Genomic DNA, 15,244 nt, shown 5'->3' with positions numbered 1-15,244 from the left:
CTTTAAAATCTTAGTGCAACAAACAACCCTCACATGAAGGTCGTGTATATACATGACATGAGACTCGTCCATGCTTGAAGTTAATCTTTTGGCATATTCATTTTTAGCCTTTTTGGAATTACTGAATAAATTAATAGTTAAGTCAATTGCTTAATATAATTTAGCAAATCAATATAATAAAACTAGATTTCTCCAAAGAATACTCTGTGCTTCAGATGCTTTCCTGGGTCACTCTCATCTCTCTTTCCCTCAGTCAGAGCCCTTAGGTTTTCTCATAGAGACTAGAATTCTGTGCTTTCAAAAGGTGAAAAATGAGTAAGCATCTATGTTTCTAACATTTCACCTTTAATGTGACTCTGGGGCCGCTGCAGGCCTTGGAGCTGTTCTGTGGACGGAAGGACTCTCCCTGCGCAGGGACACTGTCCCTCAGGGACACGAACGCTCTGATGGCTCCACTCCAGGGGAGCTGCCTGAGTCAGGCCCTCAGACCACACGCCGGTGGCCTGTGCCAGAGACCACGTCGTCAACTGCTCACAATTGTCTTCACACTCAGCCTGCTGAAGCTGAGCACAACTCTCACTGCTGCTGACTCAAGGCTGGGCCGTGGTCTGCGTCAGAGGAGTGGGCCCTCCTTGCCTGGCCCTCAGACTCCCGTCTTGCAGTTGGCAGCTGGGGAGGGCCATTATGGAGGTGCTCTGGCATGAGCTGCTCATGGTGTAGGGGATGGTCCAGCCCAGGCCCAGCCCTGAAAGTCGCGAGCCTTAAATTCTGAGCTGCTTTTGCTCCGTCTGCAAAATGGAGAGAAAAAGCAACACTTGTAACTTTAAATACTTTAAAATACCAATGTTTCCCTCACAGGATTGTTCAGAGGATGAGTTCATGCAGGGAAAATGTGCTATCCCAAAGGCAGAGCATATTGCTGTGCCACGAGGAAGGCAACACTGGTAACCGGCCGTGAGAATTGAGGCGAGATCCGGTCTCAAAAAAAAAAAAGGGAGAGAGGAAGTCAGGAGTGCATGGATTTGCCTGTTCACACAGGTCTTTTGCCCTGCCATTTATGACCCGTGGCAGACATCTGGAAGGACAACTGGCTGCAGCCAGTCGTGCCTGGCCCAGGGCTGGAGAGATGGGGCAGAACCGCCCAATCAGGACTCCGGCCTCGGTGTTGGCCTCATTAGCCATGAACTTTGTCAACTCAGCCAAGCAACTTGGCGTCCTCTGACTCAGATGTCGGGCTAAGAACTGAATGTCCTGGCCAGTGGCCGACTGATGTAATTCCCCAGGGCCATCGGATTTAGAGGGCTGAGGTCTTCTGCCGGACAGAGCCATATGGCCCGCTGTCCCTGGAGCCCAGCTCTGGCTGCCCACCGGGCCGGGGAGATGACAGCCAGCAGTGGTACCTGTGGGTCATGGTCCCCTGGACAGGTCCAGCTCAGGGGTCCTGCTGTCCTGGGGCTCCCTGTTTGGACTGCGGGCAAAGCTGGATTTGTGATTGGTTTGGTTCTAAACACAGAACTTTCTTCTGGGGCTGTGCTGAAGCAGGTGACGTGGGCCAACACCAAAGCCCTTTTGTCCATTGCCGAAGTTTATATGGAGGTCAATTTTTGAAATTATGACAATTATATTTTTATTGATGGTAATGTTACCGTCATTAGTGCCTTAGCAACTAAGTCAGCACCTTTGTACCCACATTCCCTTGTCCAATACCATTTACCTGTCACCAGATATTTATGTTCTTCAACTCCAGACAGGGCTGTTCTGAGACTCTGAGCTGACCTTATTCTATAGTAGGATTAGAATAATCTATTAAAATAATTCATATAAATTATTTGCCCACCATCATCTGAGAAAGAAAACAAATCAGAAGGTGTTTTTCTCGAATTGCTGCCTTAGGAAAGACATTTTCTTTTTAGTGCTTTTAAAATGATTCACCAGAGAGGCTGTTTAAATTGGTCCGCTTGGACGGATCGGTTGTCTGGCAGGCTGAGCTGAGAAGAGGATGAGATACAAAAAGAGGATGATTGAAGTCAGTTAGGTGCCAGGTGTGAACGTGGGAGAACTGAGGACAGGGGTCCTGGATGGGCGGGAGAGGCCGTCTCAGGGAGTGGGAGGACGGCGCAGGGCAGGGCAGGCAGCCACAGCCACGTCCTATGGCCCCGGGATGGCCGCGGGCGGGGACGTGTGGCTGGAGGGGCAGCCAGGCCTGGGCACTACGTTCCAAGGAAGCCTCGTAAAGACACAGGCCCGGCAGCAAGAGGCTGGTGGCCTTCCCTCAGTGCTAGATGTTCCCTGGTGCGTGCAGTTCCCCTAGCTCTGGCCTGGTCTCTGTGTCTGCCTGACTCCTAGCGGGACCGCCGTGTGCCGGAGGGGCCAGAGGGAAGAGTGTACTGTCACATGTGCAATGCAGAGCACAGAGGTGGTGCCAACGACTCTTTACTTCCTAATGAAAACGAGAGAAGCCCCTACCAAGTCTACTCCTGGTGGACATCTCTGAGTTCCCTTCTGTGGGAGTTTTAGGCCAACAACAAGCATGGAGGGAACAGAGGCTCCCACAAAACCACTGCTGGTAACAGACATAAAGGCGTTTCAAAGCTCTGACTCCATTGTATCTTCAGGATTAAAGCCCTCAGGGCTTTAATTTTACCAAAATCATTTTACCAAAATCAAATGTGTCCTGAGGACTTGGATGCCACCCTGTCGGGGGTCGGGAGGCCAGAGATCCGGGAGCAGGGTGGCCCTGAAGCAAGGTTTACAGGTGGAGGTGCCACCTCCCCCAGAATCAGCCTCACCTGGCACTTGCATGACCCCACATGCGTGGCAGCAAGCCAGGAAGAGCCGGGGTCTTAGGGTGACAGGCAGTGTCCCTCTGGAGAGTCACGGGACGGTGATGAGATGGCCATCACTGCTGTAGCTCAGATATGCCGTGAGGTGAACAGGAACTCTGGGTTCCTTCGCAGGCCAGGCATACAATTTCGTGCTTGCTATGGCCCGAACGTTTGTGTCCCCTGACTCCATGTGCTGAAACCCTAAGCTAAGGGGATGCTGTTAGGAGGTGGGGCCTTTGAGAGGTGCTCAGTCCTGCGGGTGGAGCCCTCGGGACTGGGATTAGTGCCCTTACCACAGAGGCCCCAGGGAGGCACCACGCCCCACTGCACACTGACCAAAGCCAGCGATGGACCCACTGATCCCTACAGATACAGGTGACACTATGACACCTGACACCTGTGACACGGTGCCTGACACCAGCACCCCTCCCTGTGAGGGGCAGGGTGGCCTGTGTCCTCTCCGCCATCCTTCGCCCTTACGCATTTCATGGCTGTGCTGGTGCCGAGGGCGGGAACAGCCAGGGAAGTCGCATGTCTTTCTCGCTGACTTTGCGCTGGGTGTCCTGATGGGCATGTTGCGAATATTGCCCCGTTATCCCTCGAGGTTCTGGGCACTGTGTTCATCTCCATCTCACCTCTGAGGAGGACGAGGCTTGGGGGAGGTAGGTATGGTCACGCAGCTGGTGGGCGGCTGCAGGCAGGAGCCGAGCCCAGGAGTGTCTGCACCGGGGGGCCCGGGACACAGGGGCTCTCCCGCCTCCCAGATCAGGGCGGCCCCGCCCACGGCTGTCCGGCTACAGCTGGAAAACAGAAACCCTATCCACGAAGGGGGTGGAGGATGGTTGAAGACCATGTGAAATGAATGACTTAAGTTCCCTGTGGGGATGGAGTGGGGCAGATAGGGCCAGTGTGGCCTGTGTCCACGTCCTCCCTCAGGTGACATTTGTGGGGAGGGCGTGAAAATGGTAAGGGGAGTCCAGGCAGGAAATCCCAGGTGGGTGACATGGGGGAGGACAGAAAATGGCGGTGGGACTGGAATAAAATGTGGGTGGGTGAGCCCAGGGTTGGGGGATACTGGTCCCCGAGAGCCAAGCTGAGCAGTGAGGTTCAGGCTTGAAAACCACGGGGTGCAACAGACTCCAGTTCGCTGAGCACCTGGTGCGCGTCTGGGGCCAGGAACACCCACCTCTGCCCTCAGCGATCGCCCGCAGGTGCCGGGGCCTTGCAGAGCGCTAGTATTCGTTCAACAAGTACCATGGGTACTCTGTGAGCAGGAAGCACGCGGGGGCAGCGCGGGGGCAGCTGTCAGACTCATGTGCTGAGGGCGTCTGTCTGAGCACTCACACGCTGCTTCTGGACTTTAGGCAACAAGGAGGACATGTGGCTGCACATCGACGCTGCCTACGCGGGCAGCGCCTTCATCTGCCCTGAGTTCCGGCATCTTCTGAATGGAGTGGAGGTAGGCGTGCTCTTCGCTCTTTAATAAGGTCATTTTTTTAAAGTGCTCTGTTATTAATGACTTCAATTTCTTGCTACTGAGGTTTGTTTCAGGAAAATTATTTTTGAACTAATTCCAGGGATTATTGGAAATTATACGTCCTCAGGCCAGGGCTGAGAACCTTCCCTGGTCACACAAGCTGCCTTCTTGAACTACCCCTGACGTTTACAGCTATTCTCAGTCTACACAAATCCTGGACAGGGCTGTCATGACAGGATAGATTTTAGCTTATCAAAGTGTGGGAAAATATTTAGGAACAGAATAAGATCTTAATACATTTCAGCTCAAAGGGTAATTTAAAACAGCCACTTGCAATTCCATACAATCTTGTTCAACATGTTAGTCCTGTTCTGCCCACACATCTGAAGGTAATATCCACTTTCACCAATATTGAATGAGCGGCCGCCAATGCCTTTAAATGCCCCTCTGAAATCGTAAAATGTGGTTTGGAATGCGATGTGAAGCACCTGCCTCTGTTGAGAAATAGCCGTCAAAATTATTGACTAACACTTTGCTTCTCCAAAGAGCTGCAGAACGTAGATGGTCCAGACTTAACACAAAGAAACAGCTCACAGATGTGCTGTGATGGGTTATTTCAGACCCCGGCAGGAGTTCATTGCTGGTGGCAGCTCTTAGTGCAGGAAGTCTGTCCTCTCCAGGAACTCAGATATAAACGACTCAAAGGGTCCTGAGAGGCAGTCTTTGGCAGCGTCCAGGGGAAGGAGCCAAGGCGTTGGCCAAGGAAGAAATGCTTTCTGCTTAGGCACAGGGACTTCGTGGGACCTCACCCACATGCAGTGCAGGATGAAGGGCACAGACCAAGGCCTTAGGCTCCTTGGCTCAAATCCCAGATTGACCCTCAGGACTAGCTGTGCACCCTTGGGCAGGTTAGATTTCATCCCTACGCCTCCTAAAATGGATTTCATAATGATACCTCCTTTGTGGGACTGTCGTAAGAAGTAGATGGGTTTGTCATATTTAAAGGGCTTAAAAACAGTGTCTGGCACACAGTAAGTACTGAGCATGCATTAGACGCTTTTATTATTTTTCACTGTGGCTTGGAGAAAATTCCTCAAAACCTTTCTCTGCTCACATGTCAGGCTTGCCAATCAATTTTCTAATTCCTGCCTTGAATTCTCATAATGCTGCAACACACTAGAAAAGTGGGTGTGAGAGATGTAGCATACAAATAGTCCCATCTTTGAAAAGAATAGCCCCTTATTACTAGAAAATAAAGTAGCATTCTGGTTTATATTTCCATCACATTCGTTCATTCAATAATTATTGATCTAGTACTTAATACGTGCTAGGAATTGGATGGGTCCTGGCGGGGCCATGGAGCTGCCAGAGGCCTTCGGGAGTGCTGGAGAAGGGGTGTAGTGGGCGGGAAGTTCTGATAATGTGATGCCAAAACCAGCGCTACACAGTTCGCTGCTGATAGCTAGTTTGGTGGGCGTTGGTGCTGGGAAATGAATAAATCTCTGTGCCATATAAATATCTTTTATTGTGGAGAGAATATATATCACTGGAAATGCCTGTCCCTGGACAGTTTCAAGCGAAGAGAGGCTAGTGTTCATCTGGGATTCTTTATGTGTCTCTCCCCAAGGCACGACTGGGCTAGGTGCCCTTTTCTAAGTCTAGGCATCAGGTTTAGGGTTTCGTGGTCTTCTCCTACCACTACTCTTCTTTTCCCCACGCACTGACAGCCTATGGTTTCGCCTTTCACAGGGGGTGCCTAATTGCCAGACCACCAGAGCGACAGGCACTCCAGCTAGATCCTATCGGCAGCAGACAGTGTTTCATGCCCACAATGAGTCATTTCAATTTCCCTCCGTTATTGCTGCGGCCTCTCTTTCCTTGCGGGGCTGAGGGCTGTCGCTGCTCTCGCTCTCGCTGGGCCAGATAAGGGGCTGCAATATCCTGCTGTGGCCCTACCCTGGGAGATAAGAGCCTTTCTCTCTGTCAGCAGGAGGAAAATAGCACAGTTGGGTAATGAAAGAAGTTTAAACAGATCAGCCCCACAGGAGAGAACTAATAAAATCCCCAGCAAACAAAGCTCCTCTTTAACCTTTTGTCTCCTTTTATCAACAAATGAAACTTGCTGTAATTTCCTGTCTCTTACTCAAAATTACTTTTATTGAAACCTGGAAGGAAATGAATCTGCACCTCCAGAGCAGTGGAGGAGGAAGGTTGCCATCTCTGGCCAAATGTCTCCCCGAGGACACAGGCCTGGGCCCTTAAGCCTTTGCTGCCTTTCCAGTGCATGTCCCTGGAGCCAAATAGAGAAGAGGTGCCCGGAAGCCTCGAAAGGATTGAAAAGTTTCCCAGGAGCAGATTCCACCAGAATCTGGGGCCTTGCGATGGCAGCTGCCTTTATTTCTGCTTCAGTTTTGGATTTAGCATGCGGCCAACCCCTGGCCCTGCAGGTCGACCCAGTTCTTGTTCGGATGACAAACCAGGGCCTGCGTTTTGAAAGATGTAAGGAAGCACCATTCATGACAGCTCAGTGAAAACGCAGGGTGCCCTCCTTGACTATGCTTGGTAACTGGAATCTCTGATTTTCTCCTTGAAAACACGGGAGCAGCTGACATTGATGCATGCAGCTGGAGCCGTTGTTTGTACTTATTGTCCAGATCGTCCAGCCAGGGAACCTGTAGCTGTTAGGAATGCAATGAACTTGGATGTTGTCTTTAAAAATAAAGAAGCAAATATTTAGGTAAATGGGGAGATTTGTCGGTATATTACGGTAGTGCTGGCAAAAGAGCCAATCGATTAAATGAAAACTGGGTTGATCCCTAATTACTGTAGGTTAGTTATGAGATTTTTACTTTCCCTTTGTTTATGATGCCACATATATTCTCAGAACTTTGCTAATTTATGACACTGAAGGTACTGCAGGCATAAAAATATTTCACAGGCCAAATCGGTACAATTTCTGGATGTCGTACTTGTGAACTAAAATTCTGATTATTCCAAATATTCCAGTAGTTTGAAACACAATGTGAATATTTTGTGTCACTTTAGAGTCTGCAAATTTGAAAGTGCTTTTCGTTTGGGGATATAGACTTTTCATTAATATGTATGAGGTCTTGTTTTATAACTGAACATTTATAACTAAAATGTTTTCTTTTTGTTGTTCTTGTTCCTTGGCAGTTTGCAGATTCTTTCAACTTCAATCCCCACAAATGGCTTTTGGTGAATTTTGACTGCTCTGCCATGTGGTAAGTTTCCCTGTTCATGAGATGCCAGGGGCCTGTCCCGCTGCTCTTCGGAGCTGATGGCCTTTCTAAAAGGAAGCTGGCAGGGAGAAGGTGCCAGAGCCGAAGGGGCACATCTAGTCACTGAGCTCACTGCTTGCTTCGGATTCTGCGCTGTTGATAGCATTCTTGCTAAATCTTACCCTGGCTGGAAACTTTTATCTAGAACATGACTGCAACATCCTGGCATAAGGAAAGAGAAGGCTGAAAAAGACGACCTATAATTTGACTTATCTAGCATTAACAGAAAACAAATGCAAGGAAATTTTGGTGCATACTTTTAATTCAGTTGCTTCTGTGTCTTTATTCTTGGATCCTTAATCAGTCTTAGTCTAATACTAAGCTTAAGCAATCTGAGTCTAAAGGCTAAAAAGCATTTGCTAAGGAAAAATAAAAGTAACCCTATTTCCTAAGCATTTCCCTGGAAATTCTTAATAACAGTGTCAGAATACCTTGGTAATATTTAGAGCAAGAAAAAGAACTCAGAAATTAAGGTGGATGATATTACATCACACACATGACGTTTAAAGAAATAATGCTGTTGGGGAGTATTATGGTGATGCTAGAAACTGGTGCCTCTAAATATTTTAGAGTAAGAAGTTGATTAATCAGTCATAAAGCCAGGAGGCTTTGCATGAATTCTGTAAGGTATACAAACAATCAGTTTGCCCTTTTACTAGTTTATTTAAAGGCAAACCACAGTTCCAGTTTTTTGCTTTTTACTTTTGCTCATCAAAATTTTTTTTTGGTCAGTCTTTTTCCCAAACCTCTGATATGCAATTTTAAAACCAATGAGTATGTGGGCATTTCAGGCTTAATTTTGTCTGAAATACTAACAAAGATTTATAAAAGCTACAGCTATTATGAATGTCAGTATCCTTTTGTATTCTTGAAGTTGTTGTACTACTTTTCCTAAAGTGGAACACAGTGAGGACAGTTGATACAGCGTGTCAAGAGTCCCTTTTTTCGAGATTTAATTTTGGTTGAGATGTGGTCTTGTTCTGCTGAGATATTTGGTCATCTGGGAAAACTCTCTAAGGGAGCTGGAGTTCAGAGAGCCCAGGCAGAGAGTCAGCAGGGGCTCTGAGGAACAAGGGCTCTGCCTGGATGCCTTTTGTTTTGCAGGGGGCTGGATGTCCTTAAATGCCAGCAGCATTCCACACAGTAAGCCCCAGAACCACCCCCCAGGGCCAGGGCTGTGGGCGTGAGGTGCTACTGGGCGGGGCTGATGGGAGCAGGGGCTGTCTCATGCCACGAGGAGGTTGTCAGTGGTTGGCGGGAGCAACAGTATCAGTAACAGCTGCTTAGTGGGTGCTGATGGGGGCAGGAGCCCTTAAAGGCCCTTATCTCACTGTTGTGCTCTGGACCCTGTGCAGCCCTGTGAGGGCGCAGACATTGCCACACTATCAGGGACCAGAAACATTTTGGACCACTGGTCTTTGACGCAAAGATTGACATAATGTGCGGAGTGTGATAAATGCGGCATCCTGTCCCTGGGTCCAGACAACCAGTGCAAATGTTAAGGCTGAGAGAAAACATGCTTTGTCAGTGACATGGTGAGACAGATTTGAACCCTTCGTGGGCTGTGATGTGCCTGTCGCCAGAGCTGATGTGACCCTAGGCTGCTGCAGACACTCCAGAGCAGATGTAACGCGAGCAGAAGGCTGTGTTTCCGTCTGTCTTCTGCAGATCCTCCCTGGCATTCCGTGTCCAGTTCAGGCACCAGCCTGTAAAGAGAAATTTGACAACGTGGAAGTGATATAGAGAAGAGATGCAGGAAGCACAGGGATGAGGCCATGCCATTTGGAGAAGGGAGAAAGGACAGAGTGATTAGTCTGCAGAAACAATTAAACATAAGCCCTAAGACCAAGAGCATTTTCGGTGTTGGAAAGTTTGTGGCAGAGAAGGGTGATGGGTTAGTTCTCATTTTCTGGTGGGGAGTACAGCGGTGGGGTGGTTTCAGTACTCGAGGAGTTTCCTACCTCCCTATGGGTTCGAAAGGCTAAATAAATAGGTGTTTAAATTATGATATAGAATGTGCTCTTTCTCTCCTGAGCTGGTGGGTTCTGGGCAGAATAACGGTCAAGGGTTTTGGTGAGATACTGCGTACCTGGGAAAGGTTTTATTCCATGACACCATGAAAACAGCATGAATATTGATTGATGGAATTTGACTTTGAAGCATTTGTGTTTCAACATAGAAATTGCTGATCTTTACTGCTGGGGACACTGTGCTTGTGTGAGTCTGCTAGGGCTGCCATAACAAAGTGTCACACACTGGGGGGCTTAAACAACAGAGATGTTTTTCTCTCGCAGTCCCGGAGGCCAGCAGTCCAAGACCCAGGTGTGGGCAGGGCTGGTCTTCCCCGAGCCCGCTCTCCTGGCTGCAGACGGCCGTCTTCTGCCATGTCTTCACAGGGTCTTCCCTTGGCGTGTCTTTGTGTCCATGTTTGCCCTTCTCATTAGGACACTAGTCAGATTGGCTTGGGTCCCTCTCATGTGACTTTAACTAAATCACCTCTTTAAAGGCCCTGTCTCCAAATACAGTCTCATTCTGATGTCCTGGGCGTTGGGACTTCAACACGTGAATGTGTGTGTGGGGGGCACAATTTAGCCAATGACAGTGCTCGTCTGAACTTCCCAGCAACTTTCCTTGGGGAGGGGTTGGTACCCTACTTTGTAGATCGGGAACCTGCAGTTCGAGCTGTTTGGTTGGTTTGTGTAAGGGCTCAGTTATCCGTGCCAAAGCCAGAGCCACAGATGCAGTGTTTAATGGCAATAGGGGCGTAGTTTTAAAATCTAGTGCTAAGTGGAAAGAGGAAGATAGAATTCTGTATCTCACAGCATGCAAACCAAGAGTATGTGACACAAAGCAACACACATTTAAAAAACACACATACAAACAAAAGGCTGCACATAGAACATGCTGGGATCCTTCCTTATGGATATAGACGAACTGGGAGAATGAGGGCTGTTTTTTGTTGTAAGTGAGCCAAAATCAGGCTCCGATTCTATTTCCACTTTTGTTCAGGCTGTCATTGACCCATTTTCTCTCTAAGTACTGAAAATAGTCGTGAATTTTAGCCCAGGATGTATAGCTGAGGCAGAAGGCAAATAGTGGGACCACGGCATCCCCTTCCTCCATTCCCCTGCCCACCTGAGAGGTGGGTTCACTGAGCGTGCTCCGTGGGTGGTTCCCCTGCCTGTTTGCAGAGGGTGTCAGGAGAGACAGCGCCTCGTGGTACACAGGGAGTTGGGAGAAGCAAGGCTGAGAATCTATTCAGAGGCCTTTTTTGCACTGTCCTGAATATCATGGGATAAACTTAAATATTTTAACAGTGTAAGAGATTACTGGAGTAATGTGATCTGCCATAATACAATAGAATACAGATAATGAGGATATTTGTAAGAACTAGAAATCAGAAAAGGACAGGCAAACCTCCACACTCCTAAGAGTTTAAACCAAGCAGGGCTGGGCGTGGTGGCTCATGCCTGTAATCCCAGCACTTTGGGAGGCTGAGGTGGGAGGATTACTTGAGGACAAGAATTCAAGACCAGCCTGGACAACATGGCAAGACCCTCATCTCTACAAAAAATAAAAAAATTAGCTGGGTGTGATGGTGCACGCCTGTATTCCCAGCTACTCAGGAAGCTGAGGCAGGAAGATCGCTTGAGCGTAGGAGTTCAAGACTGCAGTGAGCTGTGATGGTGCCACTGCACTCCAGCCTGGGAGACAGAGCGAGATCCTGTTTCTAAAACAGCAACAACAACAATGAAGAGTTCAAACCAAGCAAACTAATGATCGGAAGTGGGGAATTTTTTACAGTGTCTTTTAAAACACTGATACAACAAACAACACATAAATGGATTTTTTTTTATTGTTCTCACTGGCTTTTTGGTATTCCTTAAAGTAAGAAGTGCCTCTCTTTTGTTTAATGAGATTTTACCAATGGTTGGTCCAAAATTTAACATAAACGCTTTGGTTGTATTCTTTAAATATTGAAATGGACAAGATAATTGAAGTTTCTAAAACTTGCAATCATTACAAGCATAGTAAACACTTTTCATAATGAATTCATTATTTTGTTCATAAGCTTTTTATTGCTCATTTGGTATTTTGAATCTTTTATATGTAAATGTGGATCATTTTGCCCAGAGCTGTATGTCTCCTTAATATCAGATCTCCTAAGAAAGTTTCAAATTCCATGTACACAAAGGCATATATTATCTACATTTAAAAAAAAGCTTGGTTTTTTTTCCCACCAAAATTAAATTTTATCACAAATTATTTGATAGCATTTGCACACTTCTGTTACATTGGAAAGGTTTTAAAAATTCAGTTTCTTTTCAAGAGTTTTAATTGCTCTAGTAATGGTAAGACTTGATTCTAGAACTTGTGTTAAAACAGTTAGTAGACAATTTTCTACATGTCTTTTTGGTTTCTTTGCACTTTGGTCTGGGAGCCCTTTAGTATCTTAAATCCTTTTAGCTGTTTTTGGCACCAGGAGGTAATGTGTGAGCCCTACATAGTGTAGACTTTTAAAAAAGAAAACGTAAGGAGCCAACCTTTCAGCCCCACGTGGCGGTTCCTCCCCTCCTCCCCCAGGAATGTGGCCTCAAGGAGAGGCTGTTCTCACGGAGAGGCCCTGCAGCGCCAGGTGGCTGCTGCCTTGAAAGGATGTTACTCCGTGTTGTGACTGTGCGTGTACACATGCACATCTATTTATTTAAGTAAATTCTTCCTCTTATTAATAATAGCCATTAAATGTCACAAGGAAATACAAAGCCAGTACCTAAATATTGATGAAGAGGAAACCACCGCAGACATATTGGAAATATGGGTCGATGAATAAGGTGTGATGGGAAATTGGAACTACTGAGAACTAGGTAGAAATAAACATGCGGTAGGACCAGTGACAGGCAGCTAAAGTGGCACGTGGAGACAGACTTCGACAGAAGAGCGGAAAGCCAGAAAACCATAAGCTAAGTGTCCACGTTAAACTAGAAAACAGCAACAGAATAAACCCCTAAGCACTAAAAGGAGGAAAATAATGAAGATTAGCAACGTAACGAAGTAGACCCTGTCTCTACAAAAAATAGAAAAATTAGCCAGGGGTGGGGATGCCTGCCTGTAGTCCCAGCTACTCAGAAGGCTGAGGCAAGAGTTTGAGGCTGCAGTGAGCTATAATGATGCCACTGCACTCCATCCCCAAAACCAAAAACCATGCAAAATAGTACTATAGATTGCTCAGGAATCTGTGCAGAAAACTCTGAAGAACTACGTGGGAGGGGTTAACCCAAATTCAGCCTCGTGGCCTCCTATGTAGTGCAGGGAGAGTGAGGGACGGGTGCGGGTGCGCCACACAGGAAGATTTACCTTTTATTTAGGATTTAAGTTTTATTTCACAAGCAGAGGGTAGAGATATTATTCCTTATGCCCTTTTGTATGGCTTTTACAGGCATAATATTTTTTTTTTAATTTAAAAAATCAGCTGGAAGATCCTGGCTGAGAGTCGGTGGGGAGGGGAGGTGTGATCTTCCTGGGAATAGGGCGGAGTTGCGCTAATAGCCGTGGATCTTCACACCCTTGCCCTCTCCTCGTCCCTTCTCTTTCAGAGCTTGCCCTAGCACAGAGACACCACAGGAAACCCTCTAGTGGCTCCTCATAAAATGCCTGTGATGCCACAGAACTCTGACACATCCCCAGGTCAAAGTGAGAATATGCACGAGACAGCTTATTATTTCTACTGACCTAGTCTATCTTTTAACCCTTTAAGAAATGAAGCCTCAATTATCTTTTATAAATAAATCTAGCCTCTTTCCCTCCCAGGTCCTCATTGGTAAGCCACATTCTAGCATCCTATTTCATGCTCACTGGGTTTTTATCTTTCAAGGACTCTCACACTATTTGTTTTCAAGCCTAAGCTACTGTCAGATTGATTTCTTCCCTAGTTTGCCCCTAGGGTAAACTATTTGCCGCAAAATTGCTTCAAGATGGTGTCTACACTGCCAAATGAAGCGGAGAGGCAATTATCATATAGCGCAGGTCCTTCAGATCCCAGCCCCAGTGAGAGCTGGGGCCCTACTTACCCAGAGTGGCTATCGGTGAGTGCTCCTTGGGACAGACCGGTGGACAAGGACCCATGTCCACAGCACGGGCATCTCTGCCTTCCTGCTCTTTAATCTCTTGTGTGTCCAGCACACACTTCCTGATGCCGTTGGGCACCAGGCATTGTGCCCGGCCTGGACGCTGGAGAACAGGAGCTGACCTGTGTGGTCTCCTCCTACCTCAGATTCTCCGCTCTGCACACAGCAGCCAGGGGGCCTATAATCCAGTCCTACGCTGACACTACCCGGAGGCGGCAGCAGACTCCACAGGTTTAGGGCTCAGTCCCCCTAGACTGCCCCTACTTCAGATGCCAGCCTAGGTAGTGGGTCCCAGGGGACCCACACTTCTGTCCCACGTGGCTGCAAAGCCGGGTGGAGAGAGTTTCTCAATCCCTGCCCCAGGTTCGATAATTTGCTAGAACAACTCAGAGAACTCAAGAAAGCATTTTACTTATGTTTGCAGGTTTATAATAAAGGGTACGAATGAAGAGGTGCACAGGGCAAGGTATGGGGCTGGTGGGGGGGCGGGGGGGGCAGGTCACGTAGCTTCCATGCCTTCTCTGGGTGCAGCACCGTGCTGACACCTGGAACCGTTTACCAACCCCGAAGCCCTCCAAACCCTGTCATTTAGGAGTTGTCGAAGGAGTTTTCATTAAGCAGGCAGATGGAGTAAATCACTGGCCCAATCTTCAGCCCCTCTCCCCTCCCTGGAGATGGGGGTGGGGCTGCAAGTTCTAACCCTCTAATCATGTTTCGGAAGCTGTCTCAGAGACCCCAGCCACCAGTCATCTCATGTGCGTACAAAAGACATTCTTATCACTTGGAGATTCCCAGGGCTGTAGGAGCCGTATGCCAGCAACAGGGGGAAAGACCACATATTTATTTTTGATTGTAACACTCCCTCCCTAGGTGCTCACTCTGGAGAGGATGCCGTGCTGGGGAGAAGAGGGCCTGTGGGGGCAGAGGGTGTTCAGGGTGGCGGGGGGTGGGGGGCTGGAAGCAGGTGCCCGATCTCAACAGTGTGGGCAGTGGGGCCAATGTGGTCCAATCTAAGGTGCTTGGTCATTAGTCCTGTTATTTGTTCTCTGAAACCAGGGTGAAAAAGAGAACAGACTTAACAGGAGCCTTTAAACTGGACCCTGTTTACCTGAAGCACAGCCACGAGGACTCGGGTAAGCTGCTCTCCCAGCCTCTCTCTGGTCGCGTCCCCTCAGAGCTGCGCTGGCGGTGCCTAGGAGCCGCGCCTGACTATTCGCGTCCAGGGAGGCGCCGAGAGCCTGGTGTGCTCAGTGTGGGGGCAGGAGGGCTCAGCCACGGGATTTCAGTATGGGTAGGGGCACCTCCTCCGGATAAGGGAACCTCTTTAAAATACTGACTGCTCATGACATTAGTCTTTCCAAAAAAGGATGTGCATCACCTTCCACCAATACCACAAGGGGGTGAAAAAATAAATGACCGAGGTTGGGGCAGTTAGTGAAGAGAAAATAAGATGACGGACACACAACTCAGTGGTTTTGCCGCAGACCTGCTGTCTGCACCTGGCCCTGGTGATGCACC

The 15,244-nt window shown here is 48.1% G+C and overlaps 1 protein-coding gene across 3 annotated transcripts in view; it reads left to right on the top strand.

The window, feature by feature from the left end:
• The window catches only part of DDC (dopa decarboxylase (aromatic L-amino acid decarboxylase)), a 75,872-nt gene that overhangs the window by 46,032 nt on the left and 14,596 nt on the right, over positions 1–15,244 (top strand). For all 3 annotated transcript variants that reach the window (XM_012650638.1, XM_012650637.1, XM_012650639.1), the window contains exons 8-10: positions 4,190–4,284; positions 7,477–7,544; positions 14,783–14,859. In XM_012650638.1, the coding sequence (XP_012506092.1) occupies positions 4,190–4,284; positions 7,477–7,544; positions 14,783–14,859 (240 nt within the window). The remainder of the gene's footprint in view (positions 1–4,189; positions 4,285–7,476; positions 7,545–14,782; positions 14,860–15,244) is intronic.

The sequence above is a fragment of the Propithecus coquereli genome, unplaced genomic scaffold (genome assembly GCF_000956105.1).
Source record: "Propithecus coquereli isolate 6110/MARCELLA unplaced genomic scaffold, Pcoq_1.0 Scaffold336, whole genome shotgun sequence".
Taxonomy (NCBI): domain Eukaryota; kingdom Metazoa; phylum Chordata; class Mammalia; order Primates; family Indriidae; genus Propithecus; species Propithecus coquereli.
This window is presented reverse-complemented; position numbering and strand designations above follow the sequence as displayed.